General features: G+C 35.5%; 1 protein-coding gene across 1 annotated transcript; it reads right to left on the reverse strand.

Moving 5' to 3' along the window:
- Positions 1-297: 297 nt before the first annotated feature.
- LOC138835282 (vomeronasal type-2 receptor 116-like) lies at positions 298-19834 on the reverse strand. The gene is given in 6 exon segments (XM_070033848.1): positions 298-1241; positions 2345-2468; positions 4332-4559; positions 5245-6051; positions 7496-7784; positions 19719-19834. Coding segments are annotated over 6 exon segments (2508 nt in total).
- Between the last annotated feature and the right edge of the window lie 992 nt (positions 19835-20826).

Below are 20826 nucleotides of genomic sequence, written 5' to 3' on the forward strand. Positions count from 1 at the left end.
AGATCAAGACTCAGGACTAGCAACATAAAATAAATTTTTAGGCAAAAGATTAAGAAAGCAAAATTCAAAAACAAGTAGCAGTTAAAATATATTAGTGGAGATGATTGGATAAGTGCAGTGTAAGCATGAAAATCCAAAGATATTGGAACAAAATTAAAATGTAGGTGGCTAAAAATTGGGACTGTACTATTACATGAAAAATGAGTGAGACTCACTTATTCATCAAATTGATTCTAACAATATGAACTAATATCTGATGGAAAAAGAAATGTAGAATTTACTTGACCTCCTATGTATTTAATCATACATGTAAGTTTCATCTGAGGGTTTATTTCCCCTGGCACATGTTTTGTCCCGAAAACCATGCAGAAAATTTCTATCTGGCCTTAACAATATGATGTAGCACTTGGGAGCAAAAATGCAGCCCAGCAGCCCTGCACTGGAAGCCAAAATGGAGAAAACCTCTGTAGCCACCATGACTTTTCCTTTGGCACTGTGGTAGACAGGCAGGAAAGTGAACCAGATACTACAGAACACCAGCATGCTGAAGGTCAGGAACTTGGCTTCATTGAACGTGTCAGGAAGGTTCCTGGCCAGGAAAGCCCCAATGAAGCTGGCCAGGGCCAGAAAAAACAGGTATCCTAAGACACAGTAGAAAGCAGTGAGGGAGCCCTTGTTACACAGGATGATAATGTGGCCATGTTCAGAGTGTACATCTGTGTCAATGAAGGGAGGTGAAGTTCCCAGTCAAAGCACACAGAATGTCACCTGGATCAGAGTACAGATGGGAATGATGAAGTTAGGAGCCCCTGATAGCAGTAACCACCTCATTCTTCTCCCTGGATAAGTGACCTTGAAGGCCAGAACCACAGTTGCAGTTTTGGCTAAGACAGCAGAAACAGCTACTGTGAATACAACACCAAATGTGGTTTGCTGTAGAATGCAGGTGACTGTGTGTGGACGGCCAATAAAGAGCAAGGAACAGAGAAAACAGAAGAAGAGGGAGATGAGCAGGATGTAGCTGAGGACTTGGTTATTAGCTTTAACAATGGGGGTGTTCTGATGTTTCACAAAGACTCCAAGAACAATTGCTGTGAGTGCACATAAACATAGAGCCATGCAGGCCAAGGCCATCCCCAAGGGCTCTCCATAAGCCAGGAAACTTACAGCTCTTTGGAGGCAGTGGCTTCTCTCTGTGTTGGCATACTGATGATCTGCGCACTTCATACAATGCTCCACATCTGGTGAGGAATTCAAATAATCTTTTCAGTACTTAAAAGCAAATTAGAAAATCCCTACATAGAGAAAATTATAACATATCAATATTTATTAGCATAAGAACAAAAATTCCCAAGTATTACCAGATATGTTCAGTATCATATTATATCTTCATCATATTCTCATATACTTTCCCACTTTCTCTTCTTTTATCCAGTCCTAGGACTTGCTTTGATGGCCTGCACACTGTCCATGAGCTTTCTTTGCTCAAGGCTAGCACTCTTTCACTTGAGCCACAGTGTCACTTCTGGCTCTTTCTATTTATGTGATACTGAGGAATTGAACCCAGGACTTCATGCATGCTAGACAATCTCTCTACACCTAATCTACATTCACAATAACTTTATCTTTACATGTCTATAACACATATTATTCCTTACCATATCTATTATCCCTAAATTTTTTCCAGACCTCTTCATGTTGCCATAGGTCTTCTCAGCCTTGTGTTCACTACTCAAACACTTCAACGAAAAGTGTGCATCACAGGGTTGTATTTCCCTCCATGTCTCTGGACAATATAAATAAAAGCCCTATATCCCTTCCTTGAAGTTGTCATATTGTCTGTCCCACTTGCTTGTAATGCATGGGGCAACATAAAATCAAATCACACTTTCAAGCTCTAAAGTCATGCTGTGCACAACCCTTTTGATTGCTTCTTATACAGAAAACAATCACATCACTTGCTGTGTAGCAACAATATTTCTGGGCACTAGGAAATAAAGATGTGCAAGATCTCTTTTTTCTTTATTTTCTGAAGTCAATTTTGAAAAAAAAAAAACCACCGGAGACCTCATCCTTTAAGTAGCTTTGCACTTAATATGATGAGCATTAAACTTACATTAGTGATTACTTGAACAAACATTCATATGCGAGAGTAAAAAAATTAGTTCTATACATAATTGACAACCTGTGATCTTTTTCAGGAAGCAAGAACCTCTACAGTCACAATTCATTTATGAGTAAAATGGAAGACATTGGTGCTGCAATCCTAATACACAACTTTTGCATTGCATGGTTTGGGGACACTACTAGAGAATATAAATTTCTCCCTAAGTCATGAACTTACCTGTCCCATTAGCTATCTCATTCTCTGAGCAAGGGGTACAATCATAGCAACAAGCAGCCTTTTCCTCCTGAGGGGTTTTCCTGAATCCTGGAACACAACTTTCACTGCAGACAGAGTGAGGAGGCTGAAGAAAATCAGATCTGTGTCAGTAACTGCTCAGACTTTTACCTAACACTCCAAAAAGTTCATTTTTTTAAAGAATAGGATTATTAAATGTAGCATTTTATGCACATAAATCTGGTCAGTTAATTCAACGTTGGTACAGATTCCACATCATACCACAAACAACTTAGTGTTCTATCAGCTTGATCTCTATCTAGCCTATTGAATTCTTGAGAAGTGTGAGACCTTTAAAAGTGGATTAATGGTGAGAAAGTAAGCCCTATTGTCCAGAGCTATGGAATTTCCTTGAATTCATGTCATAATTTGTTATTTCCCGCTATTTGTGAATGATGAGGAGTAAAGAGAAACAAATTTCTTTGAAGCTTGAAAAGTGTGCTGTAAGATATTGCATAGGCCTTCTGTTTTAATGTTATTTGAAAACAAAGACTGTCACATTTATACAGTGGCCATGACGTGAGAATCTTTTTGCTCAGGCTCTTTCACTGATTCATCTCACCAAAGATACCTAAGCAGTAGGCAAGTAATCATTGAATGGAACTTCCAGAAGTGGGAGCAAAATAAACCCTTAAAATATATAATGTGATTGCTCTAATATTTTGTCACAATGTAGAAACTTGCTAAGAAAAATGCAATTTAATATTCCTTATAAACTTTTAGAAACACTCTGTTAACTTTTTTTGGAAATGATCCTGGGACTTGAACTCGTAGTATGGGCACTGACCTTGAGGTTTTTGTGCTGAAGATTAGCATTTTATTACTTGAGCCAAATCTCCACTTGAGATTTTTTATTGTTAATTGAGATATGAGCATATAAGATGATGTTAAGCGAAAGGAACCCAAAGATGGGGACACAAGTGGTTTTTTCTTTCTTGCTATTGTTTTTAATGTATTTATAATGTGCTATATGATTTTTGGTTTCTTTGTTATGTTCCTCCCCCATGGTATAGCTCCTGTTTTCACTGTATATAATTTTGATGACCTGGGTCTTGTATGTACATTTTTCTAATTTGGGGAGTGGAAGGTAAAAAACAAAAAGTTCAAATAGGTATACAATTTGACCCATTGTGACAATGAAACGTACAAGACACTATGTTGAAAATGAACTTTACAACTTGCTGGATGATGGGGGAGTTGGGAAGGTGGAGAAGGAATGGATAGTAGTGGAAAAACAAAGTAGAATGTAACAATGCTCGATAGGAAATGTATTCATTACCTTACTCATGTAACTGTAACCCCTCTGTATACTATTTTTATAATAAAAAGGAAAAAAGTCTCATAGAATATTCTACCCAGTTGAGCTTTCAACAAATCTACCATCTTAGATCTGAGGTAGTCATCTACCTGGGTAGATATAATTAGAAGCAAGTACTGTTAATGTATTCTATTCCTTTTATAGCCAACAATCAGTCATTCCAATTTCTTAAGTGGGAAATATTTTAAATGTCCACTGCTTGGTTTTTAGTAAGCACATAGGGTATATATTTATGTGTGCGTGCATGCATGTGTCTGTCTGTCTGTTTGTATGTGTGTGTGTGTGTTTGTGTGTGTGTGTGTGTGTGTGTGTGTGCCAGAACTAAATCTTACAATGAGAGTCTGGGATGGGTATCTGAGCTTTGTTGCTTAATGTGAACACTTTAATGCCTAATCCACAGCACCACTTCAGCTATATTGATGGTTAATTTGAGATTCGTCTCAAAGCATTTCCTGTTAGCACTGTTTTTTTAAACATGATATTCATATCTCAGCCTGCTAAATACCTAGTATTATAGGAGTAAGATACTGGCACACAACCAGGTATAAATTTTAAGGGTGAAATTTCTTTACTTATATATCCTTAAAATCATTACTGTTAAATCCAACCAACCTCTGTAGTTCCTATGGTCCACTCTACTAGATCTTCAGATAAAGTCAGTTGATGACTATGAAGAGTATATGGAGAAAATTTTCCTACTTTCATCTCAAGTTGAAGACCTTCGGGAAAATTCCAAATGTTCACAATATCATACTCTGCCCCCAATTTCTTTTTCTCATCTAAAATCACTTGATCTCCAGCAGGATTGTGAAACTGGATGTTCTTCAGAAAAGGATGCAGCTAAAAGAGAAATATATGGTGAAATATATCCCAGAGTTAAGAAGGAAAACCTGAACCAAGAAAGGCTCTTGATTGCCTTAAATTTTTATTCCGAATTCAAGAATAGTAGAGGTACCTAGTGAGTTGCATAGAAGAAAACCTATCAGAGAATAAAAATATTCTTTCGGAGTCCTGGTCACTCAGCAAGGAAATAGAAGGCCTCTCTTCAAGAGAAACCAATTTCATGTAAATAGTCATTAGTGAGAAAGTTTTCATTTGCTTACTGTAGCTTTCTACATCCACTAGTTTTGTGATCATCTGTAGTATGAGCTTGGTAAAATTTTAATAGATAAAATAGAATAAAATGATCTCTTATGAAAAATATGCATAATTATGTGCAGGAGGTCATCATTTACACTTACTTAAGAAATGCAGATTGCAATGGTGATTTTGAAGTCTTCAAAATATTGGTTATAAACATGTTGGTATATTTTTAAATAAAAGCATTTTTAGAAATGTCCTTTTTCATCCTGCTTTTCTTGAAGAGTACTTAAAAACATTCCTAGAGAATCTCACACACAATTGAAGAAGTATAGTATCTTGGGGTTTGAGAGAATCCCAAAATTATTTAATTTCATAGAGTAAGAACCTCTCTAAAAAAGTAACTTTCTTCCTAATGTGTGATGTACAACACAGAAGGCCTTACCTGTGCAGGGGAAGACACTATCCCATTTCTATTTCCCATTGTTTGTGTTTCTGTTTGATAAAGCAGCATATCATGGAGAGCCTGGGCCACAGCATACACAGCATTGTACACACTGTAACTGTCCCCAGACATACTCATGTCAAATATATGCCTAGGCAACCAATCCAAGGAGGCATCGTGAGGACAGTTCTCCCACCTCACACAGCCAGACTCAGAATCTGAGCAATTAAAAGAGAGAAACCATAACCTAGCAAGAAAAAAGTCTTCTGGGTATTTGCAAGGGTTAACTGATTTGAGAAAATCTGTGAATCCAGAAACATCTGGGTGATGGTGTGAAAAAACAAGAGGTACAAGGAATGAGCCTAGAATGAAATATCTCTTTCTCATGGTTACATCCCATTCTGAGTTCATAATAAAAACTTTGCCTTTTATTAAAAATTGTTCAACACATATAAATAAATGTCGTAGGAACTCATTATCAGCATACACAATGAAGATATTTGCTGAAGATTTATTTATCTGGTTATAATGTGCCATAATTTTGAAAATATTCGACATGGAATAATTTGGTAATGATATCTCAAAGGCTAGACAAACTCTGTTCTTGGCCATCTCTTCTTTGAATGCAGGAAGAATCCACAAACCATTCTCATCTTGTAAGGTTACCAGTCCCACCCAATTCCAGCTGAAGTGAAGTAATAATAAGACCATGCCATTGGCTATTGAAGTGTCCTTTGGTGCCATTTGATAGAGACCAGGAAACATGTTATTGTCACTCAGAGCATGATCAAAAGGCCCAGAGGTCAGCTAAAGGGAATGAGAACAGGATGATGCAAAAATGAGAAGATTTCCATCCATCCTAATTCCAGTCATGATATATATATATATATATATATATATCATATAACTGTGTGCAATAGTTGGAAGGTAGGTTTTTCATTTAATTTTGGAAGAAATAAATTTAAAAATTTTAAATTATTTGACAATGTATTAATTGGTTTTTACAAAATCTCTTAATCGTTGTCACTCTTTCCATCAATTCCTGTAATTGATATCCACCCCACATATTACTGACTTTCCTAGTTCCATTTTCACATATATGTACATTGAGTATTATATTATTTTCTACTACCCATCTCTCCTTTCTCCTCTTCCATATTCCCTGAACACCTAAAAAGCTACCCTCATTGAAGATATGCTTCAGTTGCCTGGTATTTTTATGTACAGTCTCTTTCTCTGAGCGGTTACATCATTCAATTCTACCCTGATATGTACCATAATTTAGTCAGATTGATCATATATATATATATATATATATATATATATATATATGCATATATCTATATATCTGAGTGTGGTTCAGATATTTTTAATATTTCATTTTCCTTATTTAGACAAAATATTACATTTGAGAGATCATATACTCCTTTCTCTTTCTAAGTCCGACATATTGCATTCATTGTATCTTACACATGAGCCTGCATATATGTGTGTGTGTGTGTGTGTGTGTGTGTGTGTGTGTGTGTGTGTGTGTTAGTGAAGGGCCAGGAACTCAGGGCCTTATGTAGTTCTTATCTTTCCCCCCCAAAGTAGCACTCTACCACTTGAACCACACATTACTGCATTATTTTTTCTAATTAATTAGAAATGATTTCTGAGTCACTAGGATTAGAGATGTGGTCCATCAGCATCATGCTCAACATATCTTGACATTTTAAAGTCATTTTCCATTTCCTAATTTCTTAAAGAATCGACATCAATTATAAGGTTTAAAATTCCAAAATAATACCTTTTGTCTATAATGTTTTCATCCCCTTTTTGAAACCAACAGGACTAGAAATATCACATTATCTTTGAGGACATACTCTTTTTTTACTCTACATTTTAAAATATGCTTTTTATTGTAAATAAATACTGTACATAGGGGGTACAGTTACATGAGTAAGGTAATGAGTACATTTCCAATTGAGCATTGTTACCTCCTCCTCTGTTTTCCCCTTACCATCCTTTCCGTCTCCACCTCCCACACTCCTCCCGTCCACCTTCCTCTCTGCCTAAGTTGTAAAGTTCATTTTCACCAAAGTGTCTTATACTTCTCATTGTTGCAATGGATCAACTTGTATCCTTATTTAAGCATTTTGTTATTTACCTTCCCCTCAATAAATCAAGTCTCTTCCTTTTGTCCTCTTCTAACACCTGAGATGGCACTAAATTAGGCATTCTTAATATCTCCCACCCCTCACACTCTCACCTGTGGAAAACTATAGAGGTCCAGCAGTGTCCCAATCTGTGAAGATAATGCTCCTGAAGGTCCTGTAAGTACTGCTATAGACTGATTGTCTCTCATACAATTATAGTTTGGAAAGTCATATTTCCCAAAAAGGCAAACGAAGGGATTTTTAAATGATGTCCTTGATCCATATTGAACATCATAGATACTAAATCCCAGAGTTAAGTTATGTAAAAGATCAGGGTTTTTGTTGATCTCTTCTATAGCAAAAGCCAAGGCCAAAACACACTTGTAGTTCTTGAAGGAAAACCTGCATAATGAGCATAGAAATTCAGCAGGAGTATTTCAAAATTATGGCTTTTATGGAAGGAATGCTTGCGTTTCTGCTAATAAGTATGGGAAAATATTATGCCCAATTAGGATGGAATATGAATACAATGTCTTGTGCTTGAATATAGGGTTATGTAAATATATGAAAGGAATTTGTCATGAATTACATTCAGAAACTTAGTTAAGCCAAGAGCTTGCTTTATCTCCACTACCATATACATGCAAAATTTTTCCATTAGGCATGGAGTAAGTTGTGATGAGACACAAAATATTCTGTTGCCTTCACCTTGGGTAAATATGGTGAAACAGGTGGAGACCTGTGTGAAAAGCCTTCTGGTTCAGTCGCCCAGCTGCTGTTAAGTGCTTATATTGCAGGTTGAGCTAACTAACAATTCTTCAACTTAATAGCATCTTTCAGAAGGAAAGCATTATTTAATCAAGATTGCATAGAAAGCTTTGCTCACATACCCAACGAAATCAACAGTTCTTCCTGCAATATCAACCACAACAAAAGCTTAATAACTGGTGAGGTAATTTAACTGTTATTTATGTAATGAAAACATAGGTAGACAACCAACTCTAAGGTACTGAATATGGGGAAAGGAGCCTCCAATGTAGGTTATGAGTAAAGAATTGTGAAAAATCTTTACATTGAAATCCACCATCAAAATCCACCATGAGGAATTACACTAATACTTAATACATTTGCTAGTGTATTTATCTTGAGATATAGAAAAGGAAAAAACATAAAGTTGTAAAGAGGATAAAAATGCTTTCTTTTCTCTTTTGTGATATGTATGTGCAATGTTAAATCTGTTGTGAGAACATAAAAAATTAATATAATGAAATCAATGTACATTGTTCAAAGAAGGACACAATGGAAACAACATGAAAATACAAATGATTCAAAATGGAGAGAAATAATCCATGAATATACAAGAAAAATGGCAAATAAAGCAAGTTTAATTCTTAGAGAAAGTGTCCAGGCTATGGGTCAGACAATGAAGGACCTAGAATATAGTTCTAAAATGCTTTAAGAACAGGTTGATTAAAATATGAAAAGAAAGAAAATGTACACAGGACAATTCCTGAGCATTATGAGACTAGAATTATTAGAAGAATTCATGGCATCTATAAAGATAAAGGTAAATCTATATCGCAGATGAAAAGGAAACTAATAGTACAGATGAAATGAAAGTGTCTTCTCCTGGCAAAAAGATATAAGACACTGGGGAAAGAAAAGTAAAGGAGCATGCAAGAACTCATGGGAGCCGGGTGGGAGGGGGCGGGGTTGGAACGGGGGGATGGGAAGGAATGGTGAGGGGAAACAAAGGAGGAGGCAACAATGCTTGATAAGAAATGCATTCATTACATTGTCCATGTAATTGTAACCCCTCTGTAGAGTATATTCACAATAAAAAAAAGCAACTAAAAAAAAAGAAATTTAGGAATCAACCAAAAGCCCTACTTTATGATTACATATTCATGAAGGAGGAGAGCAAGCAATAAAAAAGATAGAAAATATATCTAATGGAATTTTATTAGAAAAACTTCTGAGCACGCAAAAATAAAGACACATTCAGTAACAAAGAGTATTAGAAGCCCAAACAGTCCAGACCAGAAAAGAGCATGCTATTGCCCATGGAAAGGGTACTGGAAGATATTAGAGAGGAATAATTGATTATTTATGAAGGAAAAGCTGTCAGAATAAATACAACTTTCTCACATGAGATAGTGAAAGGAAGAATGCCTGAAATGATGTATGCCACAGTTTATAGGCAAACATCTACCAACCAAAAACAGTGTACCCAGCAAAATATTCCTTCATAACTAGTGAACAAATATAAAATTGCATAACAAGAATAACTGAAATAATTGTCCTCACCAATCCAGCAATAGAAAAATAGCTAAGGAAATACATATAGATGATCAATCAGAATGCCATAGTGATGGAAAGAATATTCCTTATTAGAGAGCCAGCTAAACATTATAGGAAAAGATGAGGCACAAACACCAAGCAGGTGGATAACATGTCAGGAGTTACCTATCACTTCTCAATTCTCAGCATTAATGGCCTTAAATCTCCAAATAATTGGAACAGATTAGGGAGTTGGATCAAATAGCAAGACCCATGTATGTGCTGTCCACAAGAGACCCATCTTGCCAACAAAAATGAACATTTTCTAATTGAATGCCTGGAATAATATATTTCAAGCAAATGCTCCCATAAATAGGGTGGCGTAGCAATACTAATATCAGATGAAATAGATTTAAAATTAAAAGTAATGGTAATAAACAAAGGAGGGCACTGCAGAAAAATAAATACAACTCTCCCTCAAGAGCATATAACAATTCCAAATATCCATGCACTAAATACTGGACACCCAACTTCATTAAACAAATAATTATTAATCTAAAACTTATCTAAAAAATAGATGCAAACACATTAATTGCTGGTGACATCAACATTTCTCTGTTGTAGCTGGATAGATCATCCAGGCAAAAATTCTGCATAAGACCATCATACCTAAACAACTGCATTGATAAAATAGAATTACCATATAGCTAGCAAATAATTAACCCAGGAGCATCCGAATATACATTCTTTTCAGCCACTCAAATAACATTCTCCAAACTAGATCATCCTGTAACTCAAAAGGCACATCTGTGCAAATTCAAAAAAAGTCATGATTTCCTATATCCTGACAGATCATAATGGAAGAAAATTACAATTCAGCAGGCAAAGCTATTACAGAAAATCCTTTGAAACTGGTGACTGAACAACATATTGCGGAATGACCAGAAGGTTATTGATAAGATTAGAAGGTTGATTCTAGTTTTTATGAAGCAACAGATATGAATACTAAAAAAAAAATCAGCTACTTTGGGACACAATGAAGGCAGTAGTCAGAAGAAAATCTATACCTCTAAATGCCTACAGAAACAAATTGTAGAAATCACAAATTAATAATTTAATGATAAGCATTAAGTTTCTTGTGCAAAAGGAACATGACCAATTCAAAACCACTAAATGGAAACTATAATATTAAAACCTGGGAAGGTTGCTCTGTGGTACAGTGCTTGCCTTGTATGCATGAGATCCTGGGTTTGATTCCTCAGCACCACATAAGTAGAAAAATCTGGTAGTGGCCATGTGGGTCAAGTGGTGGAGAGCTGGCCTTGAGCTGAAGAGCTGAACATCAGTGCCCAGGCCCAGAGTTCAGGCCCTACGGCCGACAAATAAATTAAAACAAGAAGTAAACAAAATAGAGAAGAAAATACCATAGAACGCATAAAAAATGAACAGATTGGTTCTTTGAATAAATTAAAAAATTGAGAGACCCTTAGCAAATCTGAACACAAAAGGAAAAGAACACACAAAATTATAGACAGCATTACATTCAGTGGTGAAAAATTCCCTATTTGCAATCCCTATTTGCAATTTTTTTCAGGGGACCAAGGCAGTTATTAGTCAGCCAAACCTTCATGGCTGTCAGTTAACACTTGGTACTAGAAACTTCTTCCCCAAGAAGCCCCTCTTCTGCCACAGAGCCCTAGTGTTTCCCATATTCTCTCCTGCAATACTTTCAGGATGTCTGTGTTACATTGAGGTGTTTACAGATGGCATAACCCAGTATTGGAAGATACCTATAGCTTCCTTCCCCCAAACTAATCCAAAACTTTCGAAAATACAGAATCAAAATTAACCCATTAAAATCAGTAGATTTCTGGTGTGCCAACAACGAGAAGTTTGTGACTAAATTCAGGTAAACCACTTTTTTGTAATAGACTCAAAAAAATTGAAAAGACCCAGGAATTATCTTAACCAAGGATGTGAACAAAACCTGAAGAAAACTTTAAATGTCTGAAAAAATTAAAGCATTTATAAGTAAATGGAATACCTTTTTCTTCCCCCGTCGGTTGTGGGGCTTGAACTCTGGGTTTGGGCACTGTCCCTGCGCTCTTCAGCTCAAGGCAAGCACTCTACCGCTTGAGCCACAGCACCACTTCCGATTTTCTAGTGGTTTATTGGAGATAAGAGTCTCACAGAGTTTCTGCCCAGGCTGGCTTTGATTCGTGATCCTCACATCTCAGCCTGCTGAGTAGCTAGGATTACAGGTGTGAGCCATTGACGCCAAGCTTAATGGAATACCTTTGATGCTCCTGAATGGGAAGGATTATCATCGTGAACATGGCAGCACTGCCCAGTTATTCTACACATTCAATGCAATGCCCATTGAAATCCCAACAACATTCTTGAGAGATATAGAAGAAATATGCAAATTTTTACGGACAGAAAATCGTGACAAAGAGCAAAAATGGTCTTTAACATCAAGAACAGTACTAGGGGAATAACAATATCTATCTTCAAACTCTGAAACAAAGCCTTAGTAAGAAAAGATATTTGGTAGTGACCCATGAAAAGGCCTGAGAACCAATGGAATAGAAGACCCAGAAATAAACCTGCATATCTATAGCTATCTACTATCTCATAAGGAAACACAAAACACAAAATGGAAGAAAGAAGCCTCTTCAATGAATGGTGCTGGCAGAATTTTGTATACATGAGCAGAAAACTACTAGAATCATTTCCAGATGGATCAGTGATCTCAATGTAAGGCCAGATTCACTAAAGGTATTACAGGAAGAGATTGTGAAACAAAGGTTATGTGATGGATATCACAGATTGAAACATCTTAGTCAAGTTCCAGAATCACAACAAATCAAGTTAAAATCTAGGTAAATTGCATTCAGCCCAAAAAATATTTCTGCATGGCAAAGAACATACTTATCAAGATACATACTTGAGAAAATGGGAGAAAGACTTTCTAACATGTATGATTTAATGTCTGATGTTAGAAAACGTCATACATAAAATCTATTCAAAGGTCAAAATTAAAAAAAAATACCCTCAATAAACAAATCCTCAAAGAAACAACAACTCTATTCATCAATGGTCTAAAGACATAAAGAGAGATTTCTCCAAAGAACAAATAAGAATTGCCAGTCAATATATGAAGTGATATTGAAAGTTTCTGGGAATAAAAGGAATACAAATCAAAAACTTACCGAGAGTCCACCACAACCCTATGAGAATGTCCATTAGCAAGAAAACTAACAATTGTGTCAAAAAGGGAGCACTACCACACTCCTGGTGGGAATGTAAACTTGTTCAATCACTCTTGAAGCAGTATGAATGTTGCTCAAAAGAGTAAACATAAAGCTTCCCTATGACCCAGGAATTGCACTCCTAGACATTCAGCCAGTAGAACAAAAACGAAGTTACAGGAAAGCTATCAACCCAATCAGGTTTATTAAACATTGTTTACAATAGCTATGATATGGATTCAAACTACATGCCTGTCAGTGGTGGAATGGATTAAGAGAATGTGAGAGTATGGTGTATATATACCAAATATCATTATATTTTTTCATGTGAAAGAATGTATGGCTAACTAGATAAAGAAATGGAAATACTTGAAAAGATAATATTAAGTGAAGTAAGCCAGACCCAAACTATAGTTTACATGGTTTACCTCATTGTTATAAATAAAATAAGTCTATTTTATATATATATATATACACACACACTATATACATATATATGTATTTATATACATATATATGTATGTATATATGTACATATATATGTGTATATATATGTATATATGTGTATGTATATGTATAAATATATATGTATACATATATGTATATACATGTATATATGTATATATATGTGTATATATATATATATATATATATATATATATATCCACACTGGATGGTAAAAGACAAAAACTTACACTTGGACATGACAAATTTTACAGGATTTTAAACACTCACATGGTGAGACCAAATGTGGATAATCTAAGAAATGATCACATATGCTAAATAGCTATATTTATATGATCTTAAAAAAGTTTATTAAAATGCACTCCATAGAATTGGAAATGAGATTTTTGTCATTTTGCTTTTTGTTTTGTTTCTTTGTTTTCTCCTTTGTCGCTCTTTTTATTTCGTTATTGTGTGTAAGATTCCCTATTTTACTGAGTGTAAGGGGGAGCACAGACATGGTAGTTGAAGGGGGAAATATTGCAGCAGTTAAACAGAAACTTGGTTGAAACAAATATACAACTTATTGTGGAGGGGATGTTAGGGTACTGAGAGAAAATGAGGAAAGAGGTGGCACTATTCAAAAAGAATTTACTCATTAACTGACTTAGGTAACTGTAGTCCCTCTGTATATCACCTTTACTACAACAATTAAAAATTGAAAAAAAAAGAAGTGTAATGAGGCAATCCATGCAAATGAAATAAAAAACAGCAGTATCTGTAACACAACACATAAGATAGACTTCAATGAAAGAATCAAAAAGTGACAAAAAGTTTACATCATGATAAAGAGATCAAATTAGCAATATGAAATAATCCTAAGTGTTTATTTTACACTACCAGAGCACTAAGCTATAAAATCAGACTGTGAGTTAGTCCTCAATACAACAAGAGCTGAAGATTTCATGGAGACATCTTCCAGGCAAAATTAGGGAGGCATGAGAATTAAATTTCACCCTTGGTAAAATGAGCACCATATACACCAAAAGAATATTTCAGTCAACCTCTATTGAATAATATTGAATGATCAGTAGATCATTCTCCAGAAGAGATGATATGCCAGGATTAAACACTGCCAAGTTTTAATTTATTGAAAATATATTTAACACACGTGCAGGTCATACTATAGTAATGAGAGAATTTAACAAGCAAATTATGCCCAAACATAAAACCAAAGGACTTTATTTTCCAACAATTATAAAATACTTAAATAATAATTAAAGTATTAAATGTAATTAACTAAAGATTAATGTGTGATAAAGTGAACTTTATGTTTTTTGGTCATGGGGGCTGAACTCTGGCCTGGACGCTGTCCTTCAGCTCTTCAGCTCAAGGCTAGTGGCCTACCACTTGAGCCACAGAACCACTTCCAGCTGTTTTTCTGCTTATGTGGTGTAGAGGAATTGAACCCAGGGCCTCATAATTCGAGGCAAGCGCTCTACCACTGAACCAGCTTCCCAGCCCAAGTGAACTGTTTTTTTTTCTTGTTTTATGAGTTTTTTTATTTTTATATAAGACAAGATCAGAGTAAGTAGAAGAAAGAAAATAATTATTCAATCATAAACATATTTATAGTGCTTGTATAAAAATTTCAGGATTTTAAAAGGAAGAAAATAGAATTAAAACTTGTATTTTATTACATGATGAAACATTAGAATAAGTAAGTCCTTCAAAGACTGAGAGAAAACTCCATCCTCATCCAAAAAAATACTACAAATACTAATACTCAAATAATTAGTGCCAAAGTATTCAAGGTGGTGAGCAAAAGACAAGTCACCATTTTCAGAAAGACCAAAGAGATTCTTCATCTTTAGGTTCATAATATTAAAAACTATATGTGTGTATGTACATGTATATATAAAACTCTAAAATTTAGGTTCAATTCTGTGGCAGAGTAACTGTTAACTGCTTTCTAGAGCAAGGTCAGAATTCCCATCCAACCCACTATTAACTTTTGCTATCACCATGACAACTTAGCACTAGTTTTAAAGAGCTCACAAGACCTGTTGGCAGAAATTTAAACCAATGAGTTCTTCATTTTGTATGTTGAAGTATCCTAATAATTTTTCTCAATGGTAACCACTCAATCATAATGCAGTTTTAAATAGATTGTCTCACTTGGTAGCAAATTGGGAGTTCAAATGAACTCTCTTTATGGACTAAACTCTCTATTTGGACCATTAATAACAATAAAATCACCAAGTGAACTGTTTTTTAAGACAAAATATAAGAAATAAAATGATCCTTAGAACAAATGAAAATAACAAGAGCTTACAATAAATCTATGGATATAGAAAATGGATGAAAGAAAAGAATATAACAACCCTGCTTAAATCAAGAGAGAATATTGTGGAAGAACAATTTATCCTGCAACTCAAGGAACTAGATATCCAACCCCCAAATTAGTACAAGGAATAAAATCAAACAGAAAAATAAATAGAGAATAAAAATAGTAGCAATAAGCAATGAATCGAAATCAGCTTGTACAAAAACAAAAGGTTGACAAGACTGAAGTAAAAGTCATGAACAATCATAGCAGAAATAACCACAATCACCCATATAGACACATATCTCCCAGGATTCTGGATGAGCTGAATCAGTATGGTTAAAAAAAAAGTCATGCTACAGAAAACCATCTACAGTTTTAGTACAACCTTCATCCCATTTCCTATCATTTCCATCGCAGAAACAGAAGAGTCAAGACTAAATTTTATGAAAAAGGAAATTGTCAATTATCTAGACCTATCTTAAGGCACAAGAACAATACTGCAGTATCACTATGTTTATTTTATACTGAGACAAATAGCAGAAAAATTACTGTGTTGAAAACCGGCAATATATCAATGAAATATAAGGCCCAGAAATAGTTGTAATCAAATACAGTTACCTGATTATTTGAGAGGTTCACAAAAAATGTCTGGCCTGGGAATGGGACCCTAAGAAAGGCATGGCACTGTAAAACTGGGTGTCCATTTGTCCAACGGTGAAATTTGACCCTATTCTTCAATCTGTACTTTTCTTCAACTCACAAGTTGATCACTTATTAATAAGGGATTAGAACTTTACAAGTAATAGAGAAACTGAGAGACAACATAACTTTAATAGAAGTCAAACTGCTCATAAAATAATAGCAAGAATAAGCTCTAAATTTCACTGAGTGGAAGAAAGCTTTTCATTCACAAGTCCCCATATTCCACACTACAAAACAAAGTAGCTGTGGTTGCATCAAATTGAAAATTTCAGCACAATGGATGAAACAGTGGGATATCCAAATGAATGGTTGAAATTACTGGTACCTATTCATATCACAGAGGATTAATAGCATAGCATAAAACAACTCTAAATTTTAAATACCAGTAGGAAAAATGCAGTTAAGGAACAAGCAGATGAGCAGACACATTAAAATTTAAAAATCCAAAGGGAAATCCATTACTGAAAAAAAAGTTAAACTATTTGAGCAATCAGAACAGTAAAACTAAAAGATAAAATGAGTTACCCATCAAGCCAGACAAAAATTGCAGTTTCAATTGAGCTAAAATGTATGTGTGCAATGAGGGAATGTAAAATATTAAACTGAACATTTAGGTCCAGAGAAGTTTAAGTTGAATTGGAAGATGGCAGTGTGGGCAGAAGGAATATGCATTTTTAAATCATGGTATCAAGATATAGTACCTCAGTAATGAGGTGTGAGCTGGAGATACATGTTAGAAATACATAGTATTTAAATGTTGCTCCTCTGTGGCAGAAGTTAAGAAGGAGCTATGTCATATATGCTAATTTGTTAATTAATTAAATATCTGCAAGATACAGTAGAAAAAAACATTCTGTGAGGCAAGCACCTGCATATTAGTGCCTTAAAGTGTTCTATTGTGATAGAATGAGTTCATATTTTCAGTGCTTATTACTGTCTCAGTTATGTTTTCATAATGCCTTGGGAACTAGAGGCTTTCTCATTTTGGTGATGACTTTTCAAATGTAGTCATGTGGATAATTTATATTTCTATTTTTCCTTCATGCACATTTGTACCCGGATCTACCGTTGTACAAAACAAACAAGCTATTTCTTCACAGAGATAGTCTGGAACACAGAAATAGTTTCTGAAAATTATTCCTGAATTTCTTTAGTAGAAAAACCAAAAGAAGGAAGTATTTTTTATATTTCAAATGTACTATGTATATGGAACTATCACAATGGAACCCATCATAATATGGTTTGTACATATTCATAAACAAAGTATTTTTTCTAAAAATCCCCCAAAATTGCATTGTTGGTAATAATGTAGAGAAATCAAAGGTTGAAGATAGCTCTGAATTAAAATTGCCTGTGCTAGTTGTTCAATCCTGAAATTCTAGCCAATCAGGAGTTTGAGACCCATGGATCCTGAGTGAAAGACAACTTGGGCAGATAAATCCATGGCACATTTATCGCCCCTTAAGCAACAAAAAGACAGAAGTGGTGAGTTCAGAGTTCCAGAGTTCTAGAGAAAGCCCATCAAGGGTGCAAAGCAAGCCAAATACCAGTGCCTCATTCCTGAATTCCTAGCATTTTCAGGAAGCTGAAAATGAACAGAAGAAATGATAAATATGGGAAAGGACAAAGGACATCAGAGAAGGTATAAAATTGGTTAAAAATAGAGTGAGTGACCATAATCTAATTTTATGATATGCAGGGTGGAACTACAATATGAACCAGTGAGAAACTTCATGGTAACATCAGATATCACAGCCTGATATCTAATGGCAGTGGTCTACTTATCTACAATAAATACTTCATGAATAAATATTACTATCTATTGTCAATATCATGCATAATACTTTACTAAACCAGACTGTAATTATCTTTATGTCTGTAGATAGCTATGAAACTATATTAGCAAAGTAGCAAAAGTAGCCAAACATGTTTTGGGAAATGAAGAGAAGGAAAATCAGCTAACCATGGGTAAATAATGAGGTAAAAATTGGTGCCTCATGCCTGCAGTCTTAGGCACTTAGGAGCCTGAGATTTCGGGATCATGTTTTGAAGCCAGCCTCTTATCTCTAATTAATAACCAGAAAGTTCCAGAAGTGTAGCTAGCTTGAACAAAGAAGCTCAGTGACAGTGCCCAGGCCATTAGTGCCTAGGACAAGTACAGAATAAAAAATGATAATGAAACATACTAGTGGCATAGAAAATAAGGACAGATATATTCTATAGTAAGGAAGAGAGTAATTCCTATTGCTGCCATCTCTGCTCCCATGGGTGAGCAGGTATCTCAGACTTTATTTCTCATACCAGGATTTGGAGAGGAGTACACATGATAGAGGCAATAGCATTTCCTCTTGGAGTAGGTATCAAATAGACTGCTAGAGTTCCTTTGAGTGTTATAGAATTATTTTTCTTTCCTTTTTCCTTTTCTTTCACAGCCATTTATTAGTGATATCTTCAGATAGAGACAAATAGCCAATGATATGGATGTGCACAAGTAAAGGTGTTCTCATCTTATATAGATAAAGTTCTCCTATAAGGGACCTTTGATAATGTTTTCTAATACCTCGATGTGACATGAAATAGTGAAATAGTGCTTAGTTTGAAAGTCACTGTTTGTCTAAAGTGAAAGATAGCAAGAGAGAGAGAGAGAGAGTGTGTGTGTGTGTATGTCTCTAAGGAACTGAAATCAGACACTGGACACAGTCCTTGAGTTTTTTTGCTCAACACTACCACTCTGTCACTTGAATGACATCACCACTTCCAGGTTTGGCTGATTAAATGGAGATAAATCTGTCATATGTTTCCATGCCTGGGCTGACTTCAAACATTGATCCTCAACTTTCAGCCTCCTGAATAGATAGTATTACCCCCATGAGCCAGCAGTCCACAATAAGAATGTGTTTCAGAGACCTCAATATTAAAGTGATACCTAAACAAAACGTCTGAGACGATTTGCCTATGGGAAAGGAAATGTGTCTTTAGTCTTTTAGCACAGAACCCATGAAACTGACTCAATTTGTTTGTAATAATATCAATTCATCATCTTCAGTGAGATCTGGCATGGAATAAATACAGGAGTAAAGTGAAATGCTGTTTCCCCAGGAAACAGGAGTTACATGGAAGAAACCAGATACATTTTCTACCAGCATGTAGAAATTTACTCAACCGTAGATAGAAGATGAAATAATGAAACTGAGCAGTTTCTGGTGCAGTAAGGATGGTTTTTCAGGGTAGAAAAGAGACAGTACACTCAGCAGTAACCAGGAGTTCCCTCAGCAGTTGCCTATCCTGACAACAAAACCGTAAATAAAAATTAACTGATGAGTTACTTACGGCTTATTCTCTTCTTGTCCAGAAACATCACTGCTACTGAGATCCGTTCCTAAAGTGTAGAGGGGGAAAAACCCAGCAATCATCACATCTCCATTCGTGTGTGCTCGCTTCTTCATTGTAGAAAAGCAGTTCGTGCTAGGCAAGCACCTGACAAGGAGCAGAAGCTGAAGGAGAAAGAATATGAAAGTCAAAAGAGACATTCCTGAAGCATCTGCCAAGCTGAAACCCTGACTGGCAGTGAGGCCAACAGTTTCAGGTATATATACATTCATGTATTTTCGTATATATGTATATGTGTCTTTTTATTGACAGAGATGAATACATAGCCCCCAGTTCTTGGAAAGCTCTTGCAAGTCCCCAGGCAGAAAGGGTAAAACTCCTCCATGGGGCTCTGCATCTGAGACCCTGCATTGAGAAGGAAAACATAAGTTGGAAAACATGTTTACAGAAAACATGGAAAACATGTTTCAGATTCCCCTTATTCAACCCAGTTGCTAAGATTTCCTTCAAGACCACAAATAGTGAGTCTCTAGGGATAAAGTTAACTTTGATATATTTGGTCCAACATCTGTGACAAGAAACTATTTGCATGAAAGCCATTTAGGATGATGCAACTGGATTGCATCAGAGGATGCCTAATCAGGTGCATGGTGAAATGGCCAGAAAAAAATGTATGCCACTGGGATAACAAAAGCTATTAGGACATCACACACAGTGGGTCAGTTCGCAAACTCAAGATCCAGAACAGCCACAGAACATTGCTTCTTGATCCAGGCAGGTTTCCATGAGAATTCCATGTGCACAGTCCTCTGCAAATGTACCTACTTACTATTCCCTGGGAAGCAGTGCTGCTGGTGAAAGCAGCAGCCTCATATTGAAGGCTCTGCGAAAAAATTGCTTCTTATGTATTTTGACAAATTCACAGATCAGTTCATCAAAAATAGCCTCAATTAAATAGCCTCAATAAGTCAAGTTCAATGCCCAAATTGAGTTTTACATTTACATTCTGATATTTCATCTTCACATAGCTAACTTTTACTAAACAGGATCAAGATTTTTTTTGTTGGTCGTGGGCTTGAACTCTGGGCTTGGGCACTTTTCAGCTCAA

Source organism: Dipodomys merriami, unplaced genomic scaffold, assembly GCF_024711535.1.
Source record: "Dipodomys merriami isolate MVZ:Mamm:240054 unplaced genomic scaffold, mDipMer1.0.p SCAF_233, whole genome shotgun sequence".
In the NCBI taxonomy this organism is placed as follows: domain Eukaryota; kingdom Metazoa; phylum Chordata; class Mammalia; order Rodentia; family Heteromyidae; genus Dipodomys; species Dipodomys merriami.